At 44.2% G+C, this 22,597-nt stretch overlaps 3 protein-coding genes and 1 long non-coding RNA gene across 7 annotated transcripts; 3 read left to right on the top strand and 1 right to left on the bottom strand.

Annotated features, from left to right (window-relative positions):
- The first annotated feature begins 4,774 nt into the window (after positions 1-4,774).
- LOC133902378 (BURP domain-containing protein 15-like) lies at positions 4,775-5,732 on the top strand. Its single transcript, XM_062343963.1, has 3 exons — positions 4,775-4,861; positions 4,958-5,081; positions 5,188-5,732. Exons 1-3 carry the CDS (start codon positions 4,817-4,819, stop codon positions 5,730-5,732), a joined length of 714 nt encoding a protein of 237 aa, XP_062199947.1. The 5' UTR covers positions 4,775-4,816.
- Positions 5,733-16,016: 10,284 nt separating this feature from the next.
- LOC133902075 (phosphatidylinositol/phosphatidylcholine transfer protein SFH8-like) lies at positions 16,017-20,580 on the top strand. 3 transcript variants are annotated; one of them, XM_062343652.1, is made up of 15 exons: positions 16,017-16,144; positions 16,505-16,627; positions 16,708-16,984; positions 17,070-17,169; positions 17,265-17,531; positions 17,636-17,713; positions 17,797-17,898; positions 17,987-18,036; positions 18,135-18,234; positions 18,445-18,543; positions 18,649-18,762; positions 18,900-19,059; positions 19,311-19,660; positions 20,258-20,338; positions 20,443-20,580. In XM_062343652.1, exons 2-15 carry the CDS (start codon positions 16,621-16,623, stop codon positions 20,461-20,463), a joined length of 1,806 nt encoding a protein of 601 aa, XP_062199636.1. In that variant the 5' UTR covers positions 16,017-16,144; positions 16,505-16,620; the 3' UTR covers positions 20,464-20,580. The 3 variants fall into 3 exon arrangements, with proteins under 3 accessions (XP_062199636.1, XP_062199635.1, XP_062199637.1); XM_062343651.1 differs by having other exon boundaries at positions 16,496-16,627; XM_062343653.1 differs by lacking the exon at positions 19,311-19,660 and having other exon boundaries at positions 16,496-16,627; positions 20,443-20,483.
- LOC133902080 (uncharacterized) lies at positions 19,524-20,524 on the bottom strand. Of its 2 annotated transcripts, none has more exons than XR_009906825.1 (3): positions 20,388-20,524; positions 20,083-20,311; positions 19,524-19,642 (listed from the first exon to the last, which is right to left on the bottom strand). It is a non-coding gene; the product is annotated as an uncharacterized LOC133902080 (long non-coding RNA). The 2 variants fall into 2 exon arrangements; XR_009906824.1 differs by having other exon boundaries at positions 19,609-19,642; positions 20,037-20,311.
- A 462-nt stretch (positions 20,581-21,042) lies between the features above and the next one.
- Positions 21,043-21,877, top strand: LOC133902078 (GPI-anchored protein LLG1-like). The gene is made up of 3 exons (XM_062343656.1): positions 21,043-21,175; positions 21,254-21,316; positions 21,395-21,877. Exons 1-3 carry the CDS (start codon positions 21,094-21,096, stop codon positions 21,766-21,768), a joined length of 519 nt encoding a protein of 172 aa, XP_062199640.1. The 5' UTR covers positions 21,043-21,093; the 3' UTR covers positions 21,769-21,877.
- The last annotated feature ends 720 nt before the right edge of the window (positions 21,878-22,597 follow it).

Here is a 22,597-nt window from a genome sequence, read left to right as displayed (position 1 = left end):
TGTGATCACTAATTTGGAGTCGGATCCAATACCTAACATAACATGAATGTTAGGGCTATGAAATAAAAATATTTAAAAAATTTAGTACAGTATCAATACCTAGGAGTTGTTGTTTCTGGTTCTGAATTGCATTTATTGCAATGATACTTGTTCCCTATCTTAATACACATTTTGTTGCAAACTTTGCATGACATGTACCACCAAGAATAATTATCTAATTTATCAATCGTAGCTCTTGACGTAAATACAAAATCCTACAATGTGAAAATCAGATGTTAGTCTTTTAAATATTTTAATTTAAAACCCAAATTAAATAGTGAAATATGATTCACATTAAATCAATATAAAAAACAGATATATGAACTCTATGTTGTACCTGATCTGTTGGGTTGTCATGTCTCATTTGTGTAATTTCCAATAAAGTTCTTCTGTTATAAAACATTTGATATATAAAATATAAAGTATTAGGACAAAATAATAATACAAAAAAAATTAGCTGTGCATTGAAATTTGGAAAAAAAAAAGGCATCATTTCACATACCTGTCAATAAGCTCCAAAGTTTCCAGTATATCTAAATTTGTATATAATCTTGTGCCATTGCCTTATTTTAGAAATAGCATGTCTATTTTTAAAAATATTAATATGTTAGTGTTTCTAAATTTGCAAATATAATGATACATAGTAAATAAATTGAAAATACCTTGAGGTCCACCCACCATTGTTGATGTAACTATTAAGACTGTTTGCTTCCCAATAAGATCTTCACTCAAAGAATGAGCTAAGTTCCCCCATAATGTTATCCTGACTTTATGATCCCTGAAATTTTGGTGCAACATTATACAATTTTTATTTCAAATTACAAACAATCAATCACATCATTTCCAATAAAATAAAAATGAAGACAAATTGACATGCTTACTTTGCTATCAAAAGTTCTATCTCGCGAATGTCCCTTTGTCACGGATTGGCGGTGTTTTTCATTATCATTCTAGTTTCTACTTTCTTAATTTTTATGAGTAATCCAATAACATCTGCAAATTAAGAAAACAAAATTTTAAATTAAAAATAATATAAAATAGATAGATATATTTTTATATTAAAAAAAACATAACGGTAAACTTACCGGAGCATTGTTTATCACTATTTCTCCGCTCTAGCAGTATATCTAGAGGCAAACTCAAAATAATAGTCCTGATGCTCATTTGATTGTTCTTCCAATTTCGTGACATTTGTATTGTAAATGAATACTATTTTAAGTGTATTCTTAACTGGACGGTATCTGGTGTCTTCTTGGACTTTGAAATTGCTAAGTGCATAGATACAACCCTCGTTTAGCTTTGGTTTAAAACTGTTGATCAGGTTCTTCCATATAGTAGCGTGAATTGTTTCACCCTATGAGACAAATATTAATTTTGTAATGATCAGTAAATTAATAACTAAAAGGAAAATGACATGCCAAGGTGTTTTAAATATTAAGTGTTACAGCAATACCTGATCATCCATAAGAATCATATCTAAGCTCATAAGTTCCTCAGTTGCAAAATTAATTGACTCCCACATTCTAATCACTTTCACTTTAAGTTTCCATGCTTGTCCATATGTTGTCAATTGACTCAATTTTTTGTATGTCATAGTGCGAAATCCTGTGAGAAAATGCAGATATGACATATAGGATATGATATGATAGTGTCTATACTTACCAATATTTAGCTATACTGTTGCAAAACTGAATTTCATAATGCATGCCCTTAGGAGTAAGAATAATTGTAGGTATCTATGTGTTCACTAATTGTAAAAGCGAATTTTAACTTTAAATGTTATCACTTGCACTTGTGTTCATCTGAAGGAACTGATCTGTTACAAAACTGAATTTCAATATGTTTGCGCTTAATAGTTAGAAGAATTCTAGGCATTTATAGGTGTACTAATTGTACAAACACACTTGTTTTATATGTTATTACATGACCTCTGAGTGAATGAATGGAGATCAATTACAAAGGAATGCTGATGTTCAAAAAACAATCAAAGGAACCTCATGAGCTAATGGAAATCCAAGTATATACTATATTTCATTTTTTCCAAAATTCCTGAGATGCAAAAGCAAGAAATGAAAGGGGCCGACAGTGCTAAACGAACAGGAAGGGCAATGTCATCATAGATGGAATTGTTTTCTTGTTTTTCGGCACTCCGTCAGTGTCCGAACTCTCCGAAGCCGGTCAGGCCGCAAAGCGATGGCAATATACAGCTATGAGTAATTAAACATTGAAGTTGTCAAGTTACTGAAATGATTAACATATGTTTTAGAGTCAGAATGCTAAAGGCAATATACATCTATGAGTAAGTAATTTTGCGTCTAATTTTTTGTCAAAACTAATTTTAGAGAATTCATCTTTTACTTATTTAAATAAACTTACCAGTCAATAGGCAGAAGCTGTAAGGCCACCAAACAAATAAAAAGTTAGCTGATCAGGATGCTATACCATAGCAGCCAGATGATGGTGCAGCTAGGTTGATTCTGACGAAAACTTGGACAGAGGTGAGATTTAGAAAAACCGGCACAAAAACCAATCTGACAAAAATAATCTGACTGATTCTTCTGCAACGCAGAACCAATGCAGGTCAATGAAAACCCAGTAAGAAAGCAAAACTGTCAGATACTTCTGCAATGCATAACTAATGAGGGTTGATGAAGATTACGAATACCTGGCAAGAAACCTGCAGCACCAATGCAATGCAGGTTGACGGAGAAATAAAAGCAATGCAGAATTTCATCATATCTTTTTTAATATGTAGGCCTCTCAACCAAACATCCTTTGAACCATATCATACTCTAAAACCGATTCGAATACATGTCTACCGTCAAACAAAATTAGCACGATCGAACTTGGACTCTTAAACCAATTCAGTTACATGTGCTTACCGTCAAAAAAGAAATCAACATCGAACTTGGACTCATTACAAAAATTTGTGGTCCATCGTCCATCGAACTTGGACTCTGAAACCGATTCAGTTACGTGGGGTTACCGACAAAAAAATAATCATTTAAAATGATTTTTTTTCAAAATTGATTTTTGCATTTTTAGGTACGCGTGGTTACTATAAAAAAAATCAACATGGAACTTGGACTCTTTGATTACAAAAATTTGTGGTCTAGATTTTGATCTTTTTCTTTTGTTTTGAACTCTTCGGATAAATTTAAACCGTTGGATGTTCATAATAATGAGTGGTTAGATCTTTTTCTTTTTTCACTGATTAATGTGGTAATTTTATGGTATTGAGAGCGAATGTGGAAGCTCCTTTTGCACCTTAAATATTAAGATAATAGATAGAATAAAAGATATACTCTATGAGAAGTTATGACTCTAATTTTATTTAGACGTGTGTTAGGACTCATCACGTGGCTTGTGAATTGTGGTGTATGTGCGTGGCCAAGCATGCTAAATGCATGTGCTTCAAGTGTGAGGTCACACCATCCAAACATGTTGTATAACGTGTCAAAATGTCAAGCACCGGAGCAGAACGCGGTGGCATGTTTTGTGCAATCCTGTGCAGTTACGCATGTCTGCAGCTAAAGAATCCTCGCCGCCACAAGTCTCGCAGCCTTCCCTGCAACTTTGCAAGCAAGAACGGCGAGGTCGGGCATGGATAGCTGGGCAGGTCGTGGAGCCGCCGTCCAGGGCCTTCACCCGCTGCTCTTTCGCCGGCCCGCCTGCCACAACCAGCCCAGGCGAACGTAGCGCCAGGGACGTGGCAGGCCACGGCACTGTCCGTGGCGCAGGTGATGAGGCGGTCGCGATGGGCCGCGCGCGCTCTTGATCGCCTCCAGCTCCGGCTCACGTTCGCCGTTCAGAGCAAACCAGTAGGTAGGGAGCCCATCCTGTCTGTCATGGCAATGCCAGCAACCGTCTGTGTAGCCAGGTAATTTTTACGAATTTTAGAGGAGAGTGAAATAGGTAATTTCGGATTTTTTTTCTCACTGACACGTACGACTTATAGAGCAGTGGAGGAAAAATAACTGAAAATTCAGTGAAATTTTACAAATTTCTGCTTTTTCACCGGTGAACGATTTTTTCTTTTGTAAAACGAAAATGAAATCCCCGCTTGAAGCCCATCAAAGATCTAGCGCGGTGCCTTCGAAATAAAAATCCATTCGAGCGTTCGAAACCCGTTTGTTTGCGAACGTCACCGATATTATATTCCGATCGTCCCAGATGCCATTGGCAGAAGGTCGTGTACTTTTGTCTGATCGACATGGACACAATACAATGTAGCGCCAGGTCACGCCCACAGCCAGCATTCGAGGATGACAGGAGCGCACAGCGGCAATGGAGGGAAGGGAGGGGCTGGGGTCGTCCGTTTCGTGTCGCTCTCGTCCTCAGCCATGCAAAAAATGCCCTTGCAGCCGCATCATCGCCAAGATTATATTCCAACACACTTTCAGTTTCATGTCGCTCTCGCCAACGGCTGTGTGCATCCTCACACATGCAGCGGCTGGGATGATCTTTACTCCATTGTCTCAAAAGAACGTCGCTCTCACCATTTCCGACCCATCTGATGATAGATAGCAGATGCTGGTAACATATATAATTCGGAAAAGGATATGTTGGCAGCATTGGTGCAGGCCAGCAGTGTGTGTTAGCACAAACTATCCTCTGGTCCAGTTTAACTAGGTTCATAAAGTACTCATTACAATGCAAAGTGCATGCATCCCGTGGCATGCATCTTCTATAAATTTGGTGCGCACACTCTTGTTTCCCCACGAACTCACACGCAAGGAGCACGTCGATCCTAAGAGCTCAAGGGTTTATTCTTCCCATGGCGTGCCTCCTCGCTCTCGTCCTCGCCGCCACGGTTCTCACGGTGCAAAGCGAGCCATGCATGGCTTAGGACTTCACACAAAACTGAATTCAATTCTGTAATGAGTTTACTGATTCGTTTCTGTTCCCACAACATCAGGTTCCACCTGGGAAGCTGACGAATGCTGCTCGGACGTCATCGCCGGCCGAGGCCTTCTGGCGCACCGCCCTGCCCGACGCTCCCATGCCGGAGGCCATCCGCGAGCTCCTTCACCCTCGTGCTGGTGATCACCAAATCAAAAAAAAAAAAAAGAGAGAATCATATACGATGCTATTAGTACCATTTGTTATGTGAACACCTCTCTCACAAACTTAACTGAATGCATGCAGAAGCCACCGTTCCAAACGACGTTAAGCCCAAAGACGACGACGATCCACCGGTGCCTCCCATGACCTTTAAGTACGACGATTACAGGGCGGCCTCGCCCCGGAACGACAATGGCGCCGCCGCGTGGCCAACCGTGTTCTTCCTAGAGGACGCGGTGCGCGTCGGGGAGAGCCTGCCCTTCCGCAGCATCGCTCCGCGAGCGCCCGCCGCCGCCGCCGAGGCGACGCTGCGGCTGTACACCGTCCGCGCCGTGCGGGCGGTGGAGGGGTCCAGGTTCGTGGTGTGCCGCCGCGAGGCCGGCCCCGGCGTCGTGTACGGGTGCCGCGCGACGGGCCCCGCGAGGGCGTACGTGGTGGACGTGGCCGGCGGGGACGTCGCGGTGGCCGCGGCCGTCGTGTGCCACACCGACACGTCCCAGTGGGACCCGGCGCACGCCGCATTCCGGCTGCTGGACGTGAAGCCCGGCGGCGCGGCGGTCTGCCACGCCTTGCCCGACGCGCAGCAGGTACTCCCGGCCAAGAACGGCAAGAGCCCCTCCCCGGCCTAAGGGATCCGACGTACAACGTGTCCAGTTCGTGTTGTGATATATGCAACGTTAGTTTACTTGTGTACGGTGTCCGTGTGCTCGTCAATTTACCGTCTGTTCGTTTGATTCACTGTATGTGCTCTTTAGAGTGATGAGTGTTAAAATAAAGGATTTGCCTGTGCACGTTTACATGGTCGTCTTTTTGTACGTACGTTGTATGTTGTAACGCTTCGAAATTTTAGGCGGTTGCTAAACTTCAAAAGCCTAAAATCGGCTGCGGCTACGGATCACGCAGATCCAACGAATAATACATTGTCTTCAAACTTCGGCCAACACTACTTGAAAAAAGTTCATGGATGATGGGTGATATCCATCGTTAATAATAGGTCACTTACCTGTCACTTCGAACACGTTACTAATAAGTCATCGTTGCTGACGAGTAAAGAACTGTCATTAATAAGATCATAGGTGGCGGGTTATCGACCCAGTGATGATCATAGTTATGACCTGTCACTTATAAGTATTAAATTGTTTGATACTAAATTCAGTGAATTGTTGATTTATATATAATTTTTTTCTTCATCTAAAGTTGTACAAATATTTTATAAATGTTCTGAATATCTCATGCCACCGATCACAATTTGATAGGTGAACCGGAGTGCTTTCGGTAAAACGGGTATAACTTTTGCATACGAATTCTGATTTAGATATTTTTTTACTCTACAGATATTTACAGAAAAAGTACATCTATTTCTCCCTCACTTTATCAAATTCAGTGAATTTTTTTAGCACAGTTTTGGCCTAAAAGATTGAGTTCTCACCCCTTGAAGTTTCTGCACCTTTTTTGAAACGCGTGTTTGTGTTCATAGCCGTCACAGCTTACATCAAACTTGAGCAGAAATATACAACTATTCCTATTCTAATGCTGCTTAGGTGAAAAAAATAAGAGAAAAATAAAATAAAAAATATTCATGTCATAAGTTATTGGTGTTACGACCCATCACCCATGAAGTCATTAGTGCTGTATGAGAAAAAAAATATCATCATTAGTGACATGTTACAATTTGACCTATCACTAATGACGGGCTTAGAAAAACCTATCACTGATAAGTTTGTTATTAGTGATAAGTCATAACTTAACATATCACTAATGAATAACTACGATGACTCGTCACTGATGAGTCGTTATAATCATGACATGTCACCTATGACTGACCTAGGATAATCCGTCACTGATGAGTCGTTATTAGTGTAGTATCTAGGCTCTTAGGTAAGTGGTAAGTGTTTCGATGATTAATAGCAACCGTATCATTATGACTAATGCGTTTATTTTGAAGGGAATCAATTTTTTAGTTTACAATAATTGAATGGGTTTTCTTGGTCTCTCATGGAATTTTATTGGTCGATCAAAATGATATTTGCGTCAAGACTAAGGATCTTCTAGTTCTAAGTGTCACAAGATGATGAAGAACACTTAGAGTAGACATATGTCTCTTTTTGTCTTTTTGATAGTACTATAAAGGGGGTTAAGTGTTGTAGTTTGATCTAGTTGAGTCTAGACATAGTTGAATGCATACTTGCGAAAATCTAGCACTAGGTAGCTCATAGAAGCCCATGGGTGAGAAGTTAGAACTCAAAGTCGATTGAATTGGACGAGTTTCAAAAAATTTGTTCTCATCGGATTGTCCGGTGTGAGAAGGTTTAAACTCATCGGACTATTTTTGCTCTCTGTGATGGTTTCAAATGACCTCATCGGATTGTCCGGTGATTGGAGGAATTTTACACCAGAGCATTTAACTGAAGAGTTATTTTTCAGAGAAAATTCGAGTTGAACTGATCGGATTATCCGGTGATGAGAAGGATGCATACACCGGACTATTTAACAGAAGCATTATTTTTCTGAAGAAAATCCAAGATGAACTGACCGGATTGTCCTGTGATGTAAAGGAAGTTATCACCGGACTATTTAACAGTGACTTTGTATTTTTAGAGAAAATGAGTTATAAGTCGCCGGATTGTCCGGTGATACTATGAGAAGGAACACCGGACCATTTGCAACGGCTACTGACAGATGCCAGACAACACGTGAAGAAAAGTAGTCTCACCAGATTGTCCGGTGATGACAGAGGTGTGTGCACCGGACCATCCGGTATTCACAGAAAATGTGAGTGGTTAGGTAATAGCTAAATTTGGACCTCTAGCCTATATATACCCCTCACTTGATTTCATACGCCTCTCTTGCAACCCAGAAGTATTCATACACAGTTGGTGTCATTTAGAAGTAAGGGAGATCACTTGAGGTGATTTGCAAGTTCTTAATTGAAGATCAAAGACTTCATTAGTGCTTCAAGAGTAGCGAGTGTGCATCTAGCTGTTGTTTAGGCTTAATAGGGATCAAATGAACCAATTAGCTTGTTACTCTTAGTGGTTGGCAACACCTAGCTGGTCATGAAGATTGGAGGTGTTCTCGGTGAGCTTTTGAAGGTCTTGTGGGAGCCCTGGGAAGCTCATGTACTTGGTTTGATGCCTGTCAATTCGGAGATGGAGAAGTGACAATCACTAGTGTGCACTTGAGTCTTGCTGACTCAAGGGGTAGCGACATCCTTGTGTGAATGCTCTAACGAGAATTAGTAGAGAGTGCCAACTCTTCGATACCTTGGGAAAAACTCGGTGTCATCTTTCCCTACTCTTGCTACATTTCACATTTTGCTTCTAGCATTTATTTCTTGCAAGTTTCAATTCTGCACTTTTCTTATGTTCTATATGCTTGCATGTTTGTTCTTATCATTCTAGCTTGTTAGGCCGTTTAGTTGCTTTTATTTTTTCTAGGCTAAGGTTGCTATTTATTCTAGAATTCGGTAGTTAGTTTAAGTTTTTATTAGTGCCCTATTCACCCCCCTCTAGGGCCTTTAGATCCTTTCAATTAGTAATGGGTCACAACTATGACTCGTCACTGTTATCATAAGTGATGATTCATATTACGATCCGTCACTAATTTTGTGTCTCCTTTATCTATTTTTCATGTAGTGCAAATCATGGGACTGTTTGTCTTCCTTCATCACTATTGTTCTTCCTCACACGTACGCCCTACCCATCTCTGACGTCGAGGATGCCACCAGATTTGCTCTCACAACCCCGCCACACTAACCTAGCATGTTGTAATGCCCTGCCCCACCTTGCCCCATTAGCGGTCCTCAGCTTCTTACGACCGGCAGCATGCTTGGCGTCCTCGCCGCCCTGCCCGTAACCCGTCTCTCCTACCTGCCTGGTCGATCTACTTGCTCGAAGTTTCTTCCAAGTCCGATTTCAGGCATCTTAATGATAGGAAGCGTGAAATTTTAAGGTGTTACCCGACGATGAAATAGTCTGCTAACTGGGCGTGTGAAGTTGCGAACTGCATGCATGTAACTGGATGCCTTCACAAAGGGATTTTAAGGTGTTACCCGACGATGAAATGGTTTGCTAACTGGTCGGTCTAAGATCATCTCCAAGGGATTCCCGTCAGGGACCAAAATCTCTTCACGAAAGGATTTTTCGTTCACTTCAGCGTTTTAATGGGTTTTTTTTTCACAATTTCCGTTATAAATGGATTCCTAAGGTCATTCTCTTTTTGATAGGATTCTCTTTCCTTTTTCTTCACGAATTCCTTCAAGAGAAGCTGTTGGAGATTAAAAAAAATAAAAAAATAGTAACGAAGAGAGGAATCGAGAAAAGAATGAAATAAAAGAAATATTGTTGAAGATAATCTTAAGAGCCGGAGATTTCCGTACTGAAACATACAGAAAAGTTGCATCTGTGGTTAAAGTGGCGCAGACCCTTAGAATTGGAAGCAACACATACGTGGACTGGCCACAAAACCGACCGCGTCGGCGGGGCCATGCACGTACTCCCCGGCCATGGAGGCGTCCGTCGAAGATGACCCGTGAGGAATCTGATCGTATCTTGCGAGTGGCAGGCAGGTCGCCGTACCAGGTGAGCACCGAATAGAACTAGTCTGACGCGGCTACGTCACGCTAGTTTTTATTTTTCTGTGTAAAGTATGATAAAAAAAATTAGATTCATAAATTCTGTACATTTTAATATTAATTTATGAAATTATTAATGTTAAACACATTTAATTAATTATAGAGAAAACAATAGTAATTTTATGTATGTATATAGTTTTAACATGTAGGTGAAAGTAATACTAATCTAAAAAAAATTGTTTCATATTTTTTTGAGTTTTAGATATTTTTCTTTGCATTTTAGATTTTTTCAGCTGATTTATTAATGTAACTAATATTCATTTCAATATTTTTCTAGAATTTCCTAAAAAAGAAAATTACATACATATATATATACACACATATATACCTATATATACATATATATATATACACAAAGAGCTTACTGCTACAGTAACAGGAGCCTGAGAACTCGCTGATTTCGCCACCGTTAATAGATAGTATTGATACGAGGAATCTGATCGTATCAGGCAGGTCGCCGTACCAGGCGAGCACCGAATAGAATACATGCACTCACGCTGCTGCTTGTATTCTGCTCCGTATGTGGAGTAGCCCCTTCAGTTGGGCGCCTAGCGCGAAGGGTTCGGCGGAGAGGCGGCGGCGCGTGGTCAGCGAGGAGGGGCGAGGTGGCAGCGGCGTCGCGCACGCCAAGCTGCTAGTTGCATGGTGGAACACTGTGCCGTGCATGTCCGCACTGACGCCTCGCCGACCGCGGACTTTCCCTCTCCGCCGCATGTGCGTGCAGTCCAAGAACGTACTGTACCAAACAAACGCTCACATGGCCACATGCATGCACCAGAGGTCCTTGAAAGAAATGACTTTCCCCGGCACCACACCTGACCTATGGAGCGAGCTTGCAACGACGCGTACGTCAGTCTCGCCGGCACGGCGCAGCAGCTGAAAAGCCTGAGACGTGCGTGCGAACAAGTCCAATCGCAAGCTGCTCCAAGGTGCCGGGTAGTGAATTGGAAAGCCGAGGTTCGTGCTTTCCTGTCGTGCGCACGCACGTTCGTGTGTGAGCGATCGTGACACTAGTGCAGCTATGGATGCATGGCTGCAGGCTGCAGCTGCACCCCCGGAGATCATTGAGCACACTAATCACAGCGCCAGTCGGCTGTGGACTGTGGCACCGTACATGGTCGGGGACAGTACGTGAAAAGACAAGCCAGCAACATGTTGTACAGTGCAACACTCTAGGAGCATACCGCGTAGCCCTACATGACTACCTAGCACTTTCTATTTTTCTGGACCAAAATGTTTGTTTTTCGGCTTGTGCATGATAGTGATGATACTGCCTACAGACCTTGGAGCCCAAATCCAGAAGAAATCAGGTCAGTCTGGCCCGCCGACCGGCCAACGGCGAGCTAGCCCGGCCTAGCCCAGCCATGAGCCGCTGCCCCGTGACTTTTGACTTCTGACCATCCTACAAAGAGAGACCGGAGAGCAACCGTTCTGCAGCTCTCAGTCTCAGAGCAACCTTTGTGCAACCATAATGACTGTGTGGACTGCAGCGTATGGATCCAAAGACAAGATGACAAGAACCGAACAGAGCAGAGGAGAGGAGAGGAGAGCAGTAGCAGAGAAAGAGACACAGAGTAAAAAGTTTCCTGCTCATCTGTCCACGGGCCTGAGAACGAAGCTCACCAACCAAGATATAGCGCGCGGCGATGCAGAGCGGCGTGCGTGCGCGGTGGACGGCTGGTCGCCGGCGAGGTCCACTCCGGCCGTCGCTGCGTGCGTGCCACCGAACCGGGAATATTCCCGAACCGGCAACCCATGAACACGTACGTGCAGCTCTGCTACTACCTAAGAGTCACATGCTCTGATGCTCGAATCTCACGCTGAAAACTTTGGCCACTGCACATTTTCAATGGGACAAAATGCACATAGAAGTGAGATTTGAGGAGTAAAATAGTCCTGGGCGGTGAAGCGCGACAGAACACTGTGCCATCACGAGATAAAACGCACGGTAACACGACAAAAGACAAGTAGTAGCGCTTGTCCAAAGTGTGAACCCTAGTTTAAACACCCCCACCCCCCTGCAAACCCTTCTCCCAACGTGCCATCATACCCTCCGCTAACCTCAATCTAATACTCGTCTCCAGACCTACGCTAGTCGAGCAATGGCCCCTGGTTCATAGTCATATGCTGTCCTACTTTTTCACGTCTAACATCAGACAGGTTTAACTAATTTAGGAAATCGTTTAGTTCTTAGTTATATTTGTGATAAGTTTTTCTCTACCGCTATGATCCCACTCACGTGTTACAGATTTTAAAAAGCGTGGCCAGATTCCTTCTCGCTTGATAAATTATGACGCTCATTTTAATCATCTAACCTTAGACAGATTTGACAAAATATCATGACACACGTTGGGCAATCTTAAAGTCTGGTTGGCAGAGTTTTTAGACAAACTCTCAGAGTGGAATCTGTAGAAGCTTTGCCAAACGACAGTTTGCATATTTTAGCTCCCAAAATGATTTTGTGCGAGTGATTATTTGAAATAAACTATGTGTTAAGAGTTGAAAAAACTAGTTTCTTCTAATTCACTTCAACTAGAAAATCTCTTTCTCCATAAAATTTACTAAAAAATCACTAGATAATTATTTTTAGCTATAGAACTATTTTTCTTAGAAAACTACTCTCCCCCTAAAATTTGGATCACGCCCTTTACGTGAACCAAACCAGCCCAGTACTACTGTTGTGCTTCCAGTCTTGTTCTGCACTAGCTCGTCGGAAACCCTAAGCGCCACGTGGGTAGGGTGCCACGTAATAAGACGCAAGTTTGACTCCAACCATAGGCCCGCTTGCCGCTGGTGTCATCCTCGGAAAGCGCCATCAGCACAGTCCCCCGCTCCGTTGCACGCCATCTAGTGCAAGCCTAGAGCCAGTCCGGCCGACGCGTCACTTCTCTGACGATGAGATTGCTCTAGGGTCTATGACACCTGTTTGAATTGTGCGGTCCAATCCAAAATCGCAGTCCCGACCTAACTCCCCGCGCAGCGCAGCCCAACCCGTTCCTCCCCTCGCTCTCGCTGATAGCCAGACCCCACTCGTCAGCTTCAACCTCGCGCCTGCAACCGCCGCGTGCACGTCGCCCGATTTCGCAGCTTTCTCCACAACGGTTTGCACGTCCCGGGGATTTAAGATGCGCCGCAGCTTTGCGCTTTCTCCACCCCGCACCCCTTCAGCCAGTTCCCGAACGCCATTGCCGCCGCCGCCAAGCTCGCCGAGCACCATCCGCCACACCCGAGCTTCCCCCTTCGCGTCTGAGGCCCTCACCAGCTTCGTCAAAGCACGAGGGATCCATTTCACCGCTCGCCGACGCCTCCCCGCCACCGGAGTCGCCATTTCGCCAAACACCGGTAAGACCCACCGCCACCTCGCCGTCGATAGCTCTGACCGAAGCATCCTACATCCAATTGACCCTCTCTCCGGCACCACGTGCTCCCCAGGAAGCTTCCCCCGGCCGTCGGATTCGTTCCTTTGTCGCCGCAGCCATTTCTCACCGAGATCCGACCCCCGCTGCCATGCTTCTTCGTCGCCGACCACCACAGAGGCCCCGCTGACCGTTGAGAATCCCCTGGTGAGACTCCCCGCCGTCGTCTCTTTCTATTGCGCGCCAAAAATCGTTGAGTTTCGTTGGCCATAGCGATAGATCTAGCCTCGCCGGCAATGCTCCGGCGAAACCCACGGCGACACCGCCATCCTTCTGTCGCCGCCGGCCGTTAAACCTCCCCAAATGCCAGGAACCGTTAGATCATCCACCGACGGCCCAGATTAGATCGGCTGAACCTGTACCCCTTCGGTCCACCGTAGACCTGTAGACCCAGTCTTTGGCACTGGTCCACCGCCCAGTCAGCAGCCCTGTAGGCGCCACATCGGTATTTGCGTTGAGTCAGCAGCCGCGTAAGCCGCCACATTAGCCCACCGAGCCCAGTCAGCCCGCTGACGCAATAAATAGATTTTCCAGTACAAAAATAATTCCTTTATTCCCAGAAAATAGGTAATTTTATATTTAAGCCCTCAAACTTTTCTGTTTTCATAAATATGCCCGGGTTAGTTCTATTTTATGCTTTTAGGCCCCTGAACTTTTGGATAATTACAAATAGGTCTCTAAAATTTTACATATAGGTCCCTAGGGCCTTTTGTTTTTACAATTTAGTCTCTGTAATCTTTCAGAAAAGCCCCTGTAGATTAAAACTATCATAACTTTTTCATACGAGCTCCGATTTAGTTGATTTTTGCGCTCACGAGATCGTAGTAGCGTGTGCTGTCCATTAGTAACCCTTTTAGAGTGATTTGCCTCTGTTTTGTGTGATTTACTTAGCTTTGTGTTTGTTTGCTTTCCTATGTGTGCAATTACTTTAGGAGACGAGAAGTGTGCCAGCTTACAAGACCAAGCATTCGAAGACTTTGAGCAACCTGCATTTGAAGGCAAGTGTTCTTGACCACTTTGACACCAATGTAGGATATTGTAGTTTTATTTTCCCTAGATACATGCTTGTTTAATATGGAATCACATGGTTAGAGTTTTACTAAAATTTGTGTGACAATTTCTTGTAGCCTTTGAAGGGTCATGGGAAATAAAATGGGTAGCTATGCGCTAGTGCTGTCAGAGTTGGAGTAAGTATTAATCTTGACTAATGTTTATACAACAAGAATTTGGGTATAGTAATCTCGTAGTAACATGGAATAGGGATCTCAACTGAATGAGTAGTATGAGGTGGAGCTGCACAACAGGATTGTGTTTGTTCCTGTGTGGGACCCTAAGGACCGGTTTGTGAAGCCTGTTACCTAGCATAACAGCATAACCACGAGACCTATATGGGTACGGCCCTTCATATTCTGTACGCACTAGTGGACGGTTAAGTGGCACAAGAGGGGGCCTCTTCAGTGGATGTAATCCCTGTTAGCGGTGAAACCTTAGTGGGTGCATATAGATTTGGAGACGCTTTTGTAACAGCCTTGTAGTGAGACCCCGGCTCTACACCCCGATAGTGTAAAGCAAAATGGGAATCACGACTCGTGGGTAAAGTGTGTAAACTCTGCAGAGTAATAAAACTGATCGATCAACCGTACTCACGGTTAAGAACGAGCTTGGACTTCTTCATAATTAGTGGGGATCCTGAGTGGTTGGTTTGGGTGGTCGGATGGTGAAAACCCCGATGAGTCGGTAGCCGGATGGAATCCGATGAGTTATTTTCTTTATTGTTGGAGTTATAACCTAGTAATTAGGTTGCTAAGTCTTTTGAGTTCTAATTTAGTTTGTCATAGTTGTAGTTATCCCGAGTCAAACTTTTTTTTATCATAAAACCTACATGTCATGTTTTCTCCGCACTTGCTGAGTACTCTATGTACTCATGCTTACCTTCTCCTAACTTTCGGATGCTGCTCAGAAGACGAAGCTTTCAAAGACTTTCTGGATGATGGTGCTGAGTTCTAGTGAAGGAAAGCGTCGCTCTGAAGACCATGTCATAGGCTGACGTTCCCCCGGACAACGTCTGTGGATGGATGAAAGTCCTGCTACCGCTGGAAGTTCTATTAGTGTTTTCTTTTAAACCCGCAAATTCTTTCGTAAGGAATATTTTCGGTATTAATGACACAGTTTATGTTATCACTGATGACGTCACTGTAGGTATGAAAACTTGATTCTAACATACATGTGAAATACATCTGATTTGTTCCTTTAAAAATCGAGTGTGACAGGGTCACTTGTCAGAAGAAAGTTACAAGTAAAACGCTTGCTGATCGAGGTGCTTAGCTCTTATCTTAATGTTCATACGGTAAGCTCCTCCTGATTGCAGGAGTACAACGTTGTTCGATAGACACTCCTCCCTTCAACCTCAAGTCCTTAAACAGTTCTGACGTCGGAGGGCGGCGTGCCGTGGCCCGTGAGCAAGCAGCAGGCTTTGGTTTCGGTTCAGCTCGTGCGTGTGACTCTTGGGAGTACTGACTGATGCCTCATCGTTGTGGGCATACGAACGAGGGTCCAGCTTGAGATTAGCTTTTAGTGTAGAGTTAATAGGGTTTTTGATAATTTTTTTAATTCTTAGGATGATTATATAAAAGTGATTTTCTAAAATAAATTAAATCGATTATCTTTGATTTATTTTCTCGTAAAATCACTTTATTCATAAAATTTATTAAAAGAATCATTTTTAACAGTAAAATCACTTCCTCATATAGTCAAACAGGGTCTGAGGACGGGGAAGAGGCCCCACCGACACGTACGCCGCCCACGTAACAGTTCAGGCACGTACTATAAACAAGTGGTTGGTTTGCGATCAGCTGCTACTGCCCTTTCAGACTCGCAGTCACCGGAGACCAGATCGCCGAACAGGAGCAGCAAGCTGGAGCGACCATATCACTCTGTTAGTGGTAGTTACAGGAGTAGTTGCTGCCAAGATCTTGTGGAGTGGATCCAAAAGGTAATCTTTCGTCAATCTGATGCAATGTCTGGCCTTATAGAAGATGCATTATGTTTTACGGATGTCCTAGTTCTAGCAAGTGATTGAAATCGTAGTACTAGCAGGATTTTTGTTGTTCGGCTGTTTTCGTTTTCGTTTTTGGGTGTGAGTTGAGCTGTTTCTGTCATCAGTTCTTGTTTCTTTTTCTGTGGGAGTTCCTAGGATGCATAAACGTAGCGTCATTTGCAGCTTCTTTGGATGAGACTTTACAACGACTTCTTTTCTTGTGGAGAGAACCAAGAATTTTAATTTTTTCCCCTCGGCTTATTTCAGTCAAGATCTGCTGCTTGAGGCTGATTTCCAGTCTTGTAGTTCTTGCAGGTTAAACCCTCTAAATAGAATCCAACATATCTCTCCTAGATACAGTTCAAGATTCGCCATTCGATCTCGAGCTCCGATACTGCGCACGAACCCACATTTGACGCAGAAACGCAACAATGTCAGGTAAAAAACGCAGTTGGCTGTCAGTAAAGGTCGCACTTTTTATTGCGTTTCTTGGTTGAAACGGACGCGCCGCTCTGCAGTGAGCCATGCCGATGACCACGAGATATCGCTGTGTGACCCCAACTCCGAGGACGACCGGCGGCGGCGGAAGATTGGGTCGCTGCGGCGGAAGGCCATCCACGCGCTCCGGAAGAAGCGCGGCAGGCGGCGCGTGACTGACTTCCGCTTCCCTGCCGCCATCTCCATCGAGGACGTCCGCGACGCCGAGGAGGAGCGCGCAGTCGCCGCGTTCCGCGACCGCCTGGCTGCGCACGGCCTCCTCCCCGACAAGCACGACGACTACCACATGATGCTAAGGTTCCACAAGGAAAAAGCCTCATTTTTATTAGTTCCTCATTTGCCATTAGTAAGTTGATCTTGTTTGTTGTCATGATAAATGCAGGTTTCTGAAGGCCAGGAAGTTTGATTCCGAGAAGGCAATGCAAATGTGGGCAGAGATGCTGAGATGGAGGAAAGAGTTTGGAGCTGACACAATCTTGGAGGTGACCAGATACTTCAGAGTACATTTTAGTTCATAAATTGTCGTTCCTGTTTTTCTTGGTTTGTTTTTGATGATCTCTGTGATTCATCTGGCCAGGAATTTGAGTTCAACGAGCTCGATGATGTGCTACGGTACTACCCTCAGGGTTACCACGGCGTTGATCGGGAAGGTCGTCCGGTGTACATCGAAAGGCTCGGCAAAGTTGATCCGAACAAGCTCATGCAGATCACCTCAGTGGACCGGTACATCAAGTACCATGTGCAGGAGTTCGAGAGGGCCTTCAGAGAGAGGTTCCCTGCCTGCAAATTTGCAGCCAAGAGGCACATTGATTCCACTACTACCATATTGGATGTCCATGGTGTGGTATGCTAACAGTGCAATAACCGGGCTGCAACATTCAGTTTTCATATGTATGTTGTTGGTACCATTGGATTTGTCATCGGTTCGGTTTCTTGCTGCTGTTGCAGGGGTTGAAGAATTTCTCAAAGACTGCAAGGGAGCTTGTTCAACGTATGCAGAGAATAGACAGTGACTACTACCCTGAGGTACTTTAACATTTCAATGGATGCGCAGTCCTAGATTGATCGTTTTGGTTCAGCAATGTTTTTAAGTGAAGATGAATTTGCAGACACTACATCAGATGTATGTTGTGAATGCGGGCAGTGGGTTCAAGCTGATCTGGAACAGTGTTAAGGGATTTCTTGATCCGAAAACTTCTTCCAAGATTCATGTAAGCTCCATGACTAATCTTCTAAGATGATTCATGTCCGTAACAATGTATGCTACAGAAAAAAGAATTTAGTTATTCTTCTGTTCAGGTTCTTGGTTCCAACTACCATAGCAGACTTATTGAAGTTATTGACTCAAGGTTGGTGCCAACTTATTGTGTCTAGCAACATTTGAGTTAAAAATTCTTCCAACTGCATATTCGGTACCATGTTCTGATAATATTTCGTGTTTTAACAGTGAACTGCCGGAGTTTCTTGGCGGTTCATGCACATGCAGTGACAAGGGTGGTTGCCTTGGGTCTAACAAAGGGCCATGGAATGATCCTGTCATTTTGAAGGTATCTCAAAATGCTAAGATTCTGTGACAATGTCTTGTATTGGTTCATGCTTTCGCAAGACATTATTGAGTCCGCCAAAGAAAACTAATGCCATTTTTGTAGAGAACGTTTTCTTGTGACTGGAGAAATGTTTACGTTCAAATTGTCTTAAAGGACGAAATAATATTATAGTCTCTATCAGCCTAACAAATATGAAACTTTCATTTTTAGCTGATACACAGTATGGAAGGCGGTAGTACTAGAGAAATCAAGCAAGTTTCTGATGGGGAAGAAAGAAGTGGCTCTTCCCTAAGGGCAGAAAATCTGAAGGCAAGGTTCTGAAATTCCGTTTTCCTAAACAATTCTAACCTTTAAATAGCTGACTGCCGTTTCAGTTTATGATGACATTGATTTTATTCTTTCTTTTGGTAGCAGGGCATGCTCAGTGACGTATCAAATGCTGAATCTGAATCAGATGTTGATGATGTTGGTTTATCAGTTGTTCAGATGAGTACAGACTACAGTTTGCTTACCCCAGTTCGTGAAGAAGTATGAGTTGTTCTAATTTGTTGGTCATTATTTTCCTTATTGAATAAAATGCTGAATCTATTTTTTCCAATTGCTGTAATATCTTGTACCCACGGTACCTTCTGTGAGCTGATTTTGGTATCTAATACTTTTCTTAGGTTAAGGGGTCAGATTCTTCAACATTTTGTAGTTCTGACAGTAGGCATCTCCAAGATACGACTCCTGGATCTCCTCAGGGCTCCCAACAATTGGAGAGGGTGCCCATTCAATCGACCTGTCAGGAACATTTTTCCACCTTTGGATGGCTACATAACTTAGGTATCTCTTCTTTTCTACTTTATGATATGAACCGTGCCATCAAAAACATAATTGCATGTCAATATTGTTTCAACTTTAGACAAGTAAAAACTGTCCATTTTGTTAAAAGAAAATGTTTCTCAGTGAACCATTCTTGTCTGAATTTGTCATTTCTGCCTACATGCTGTCTTTACCATAATTTTAGTCACTGATTGGAGCTGCTGATTTTAACTTTGTTTGGAAACTATTGTTCCTTGTGTAATTAATTTCAGGGAACATTTCTCTTAGTTTTCATGATACATCTGCTGGAAGGAATTTGGAAGATCTTGTTAGAGGCCTGGCCACAGTCTTGATCAAGATATCATCCTTCTTCCACCTTTTTGTTTGTAGACAAGAAAGAATGCTAGAAAATGTCCATCCTTATGCAGCAGCCGAGCAAACAGAGCCTCAAACTGTAAAAGAGAACATGAGTGCTTGTTTACAGCGTCTTGAAAAGCTCGAGTCTCTGTACAATCATCTCATGGGCAAACCTCCAGATATGCCAAAGGAGAAAGAACGTATATTGTTGCAGTCTTTCGAACGGATAAAATCCCTTGAAGCTGAGCTGGAGAGCACAAAAAGAGTAAGTTGTTTCGCCTACAAATTCTGCAGATTTGTAGGATGTGCATACCATAAATATTAGATCAGTCAAAAGCTCATTCCTAGGCAAAATCTGCCCTGTCACAACAATTCCCAAAGGTTTTGCTTTTGTCGAAAGCTGATATGTTTCTTTGTGATCACCCTTATTTTCAGCAATGATGTCTTAAGTTGTCTAAAGTTGCCATTATGGACAATTTTTACTTGTCTAAAGTTGAAACAATATTGACATGCAATTATGTTTTTGATGGCACAGTTTATATCATGCATGATTCTGACTTCTGAGGCCTTGCAGCACATTTTAATGTTTATATGCTTCAGAGGAACAGACGTTTTTGGCTTTCGCCATTATTCTGAGGCACCTGAATTCATAGATGACTTTTATGTTCTTGCTTCCTGTAATAGTACCTTCTCAGCTTGGTCCCCTGATCGAGTCCTGTGCTTGTCACTTGTACTTGCTTTATGGTCACCTTGTGTTGCAGATAGATTTATTAAACTCATCGGACCACATACCATAGCTGACGTTTCTCTCAATAGACATACTTGCAGTTACAGTTCTAACTCCTGCTTCGTGTCCCATCAGGCGTTGCAGGCGGCCGTGGTGAATCAGATGGAAATGGTGGAGACTGTGGAAGCTCTGCAGCACCAGTCGTCTAGTGTTAGGGTAAGTCCCTCATGAATATTTTTATGTAGGCTTGTCAATGGCAACTTACCTGACGTTATATCTGGTGGAACTGAGCTAACACACCATTCTGATTACCTGCACAGAGGAGATTGTGCTGTTCATAGGAATAAGATCGTCGTTGCGCCGTAAGCTGTCTGGATGAACTGATGAACATGAAGCAGTGAAACTGCCGGTGCCATTTTTGACTCGAGTTCTTCTCGGCCCTGTGTGTGAAAGGTGACGCCGCCCTGTCGCTGGCTTGACGCGCTGCATGTGCACATGTAAATAGACCAGTTTTTTGTAGCTGCTAGCCCTAGTATCCTTTTGTTTGCTGTAATTCTGTGACTTCTGGGATCTCCATAGGCTGCAAGAATGGGCTGAATGGCAAAGCTTTTGTTGTGCTAACTTTCACTGTGAATGGCAAAATCTTCACGAACATCTTCAGACAGGAACACATCGAATTGTGCCATGTTTGGTTGACAGTTTTTAACCGTACAAAGCATCAGCTATTTTTGAACGCTCCCCGTCCCATTAGACTCGGCCCGCGCGCGCCGGCGCCAACCTCTGCGCGCCTCCGGTTCTCCCTCGCTTCGCCTCTCTGCCTCCCGCGCGTTTCTGCGTGCCGGTTAACCACGTCCTCGCGTCCTCCCACGCACACCGCCACTGCTTCCTCTGCTTCCCTCTCCCTTCCTTTCTCTTCCACGGGCGTCGGAGGAGAAGGATCGATCCGACCAGGGAGGAGACGTGGCCAGAAAATGGGCCTCCACAGAGGCGTCGCGCTGCACGCGGCCGTGCTCGCCGTCGTCGTCGGATTCGCGGCCGCCGGGTTCATCTCAAGTCGGTCACATCCCGTCACGGCGTTGATCTGGTTTTGGGTTCTTGGTTGATCTGATGGCCGTTTCGCCGTGGATGCAGATGACGCGCTGCTCGAGCACGAGCACGACACCACCGGCCGGAGCTTGCTGCAGACCAAGAAAGGTGAGAGCCTGCACTGGATGTCTTGCTCTGTTCTTGCTCTGTGCCATCTGATTTGTTTTCTGCAAATGCGTCTCGCAGATTGCCCGGTGAGCTTCGAGGGCGCGAACTACACGGTGATCACGAGCCGGTGCAAGGGCCCCCTGTACCAGCCGTCTCTGTGCTGCGGCGCGCTCAAGGACTTCGCGTGCCCGTACTCCACCTACATCAACGACGTCTCCACCAACTGCGCCGCCACCATGTTCAGCTACATCAACCTCTACGGCAAGTACCCGCCGGGGCTCTTCGCCAACACCTGCCACGAGGGCGACAAGGGCCTCGCCTGCCCTGAGGACACCCCGCAGGTCAAGCCCGGGGAGCAGGCCGCCAGCGGGGCGGCCACCGCCGTCCCCGCTGCTGCTGCTGCGGCCCTCGCGGCCAGCGTCGCCGCCTTGTCCGTGCTGGTGTCTTGGTGAGACCCGGCTTGCCGTTGTGGCTGGAGAGCCGGTCACTGTGTAACCAACTGTGTTTCTGGGCCACTTGTTGCTGCATGAATGGTTTTGCAGTCTATCTGGATTCTGAAAAGGGTGGTCAATTGCTAACCGGGAAAAATCTAATTTTTACCTCTTGCAGATGCTAAAATTTCTAGAAATGTAAAGGACACATGCCGTTGTCACAAGGCCATCACCGTGGTTTTACTGGCGTTGTGCTTAAGCTCTCACTTTGGAGTGCAGAGCTTCTCTCAAACAAATGACTGTATTATTATTTTTCATTGGGTTCTTTCAGCTGATCTCAGAAGAACAGTACATATCGAAATGGATCCTGAATACCTCAAACTAGCGTGTGGACTTGTGGTACTGATCAATGAAACTTCTGGCTAATCTGAATAAGATCAATCAAGCTGAATTCATCTTAAAAAGATCAATTGTTTTCTGAATTTTCTGCTTAACCAGAACAAGCTCAATCAAGTTCAATTCATCATGCAAAAAAACATCTGTTTCAACTTTCAAGCTTCAAACCCCCTGAATGCAATGCTGCACAGCCACTGCATTCACCGTTACTCCCTGACCAGCCAAGTAACTCTCCAGAGGCAGAAAAAGTATGGCTTGGATACCTTATCCAGCTCCCTCCAATGGCCGCACGCCATGGGCACACCACGAAATCCTCCGCCTCTCCACCACTAACCTCGCATTCCCGCGCCCCCGCCATATCTGCCAAGTCAGCACCCCACTATATACTCAATTCCATTAACTAATCAAGCACGTAACTAGCTACCTTCGCAAGATCAAGAAACACCAGCACCGA

Source organism: Phragmites australis, chromosome 20 (genome assembly GCF_958298935.1).
Source record: "Phragmites australis chromosome 20, lpPhrAust1.1, whole genome shotgun sequence".
Taxonomy (NCBI): domain Eukaryota; kingdom Viridiplantae; phylum Streptophyta; class Magnoliopsida; order Poales; family Poaceae; genus Phragmites; species Phragmites australis.
The sequence above is the reverse complement of the archived record's forward strand: the minus strand, read 5'-3'. Positions and strand labels throughout refer to the sequence as shown.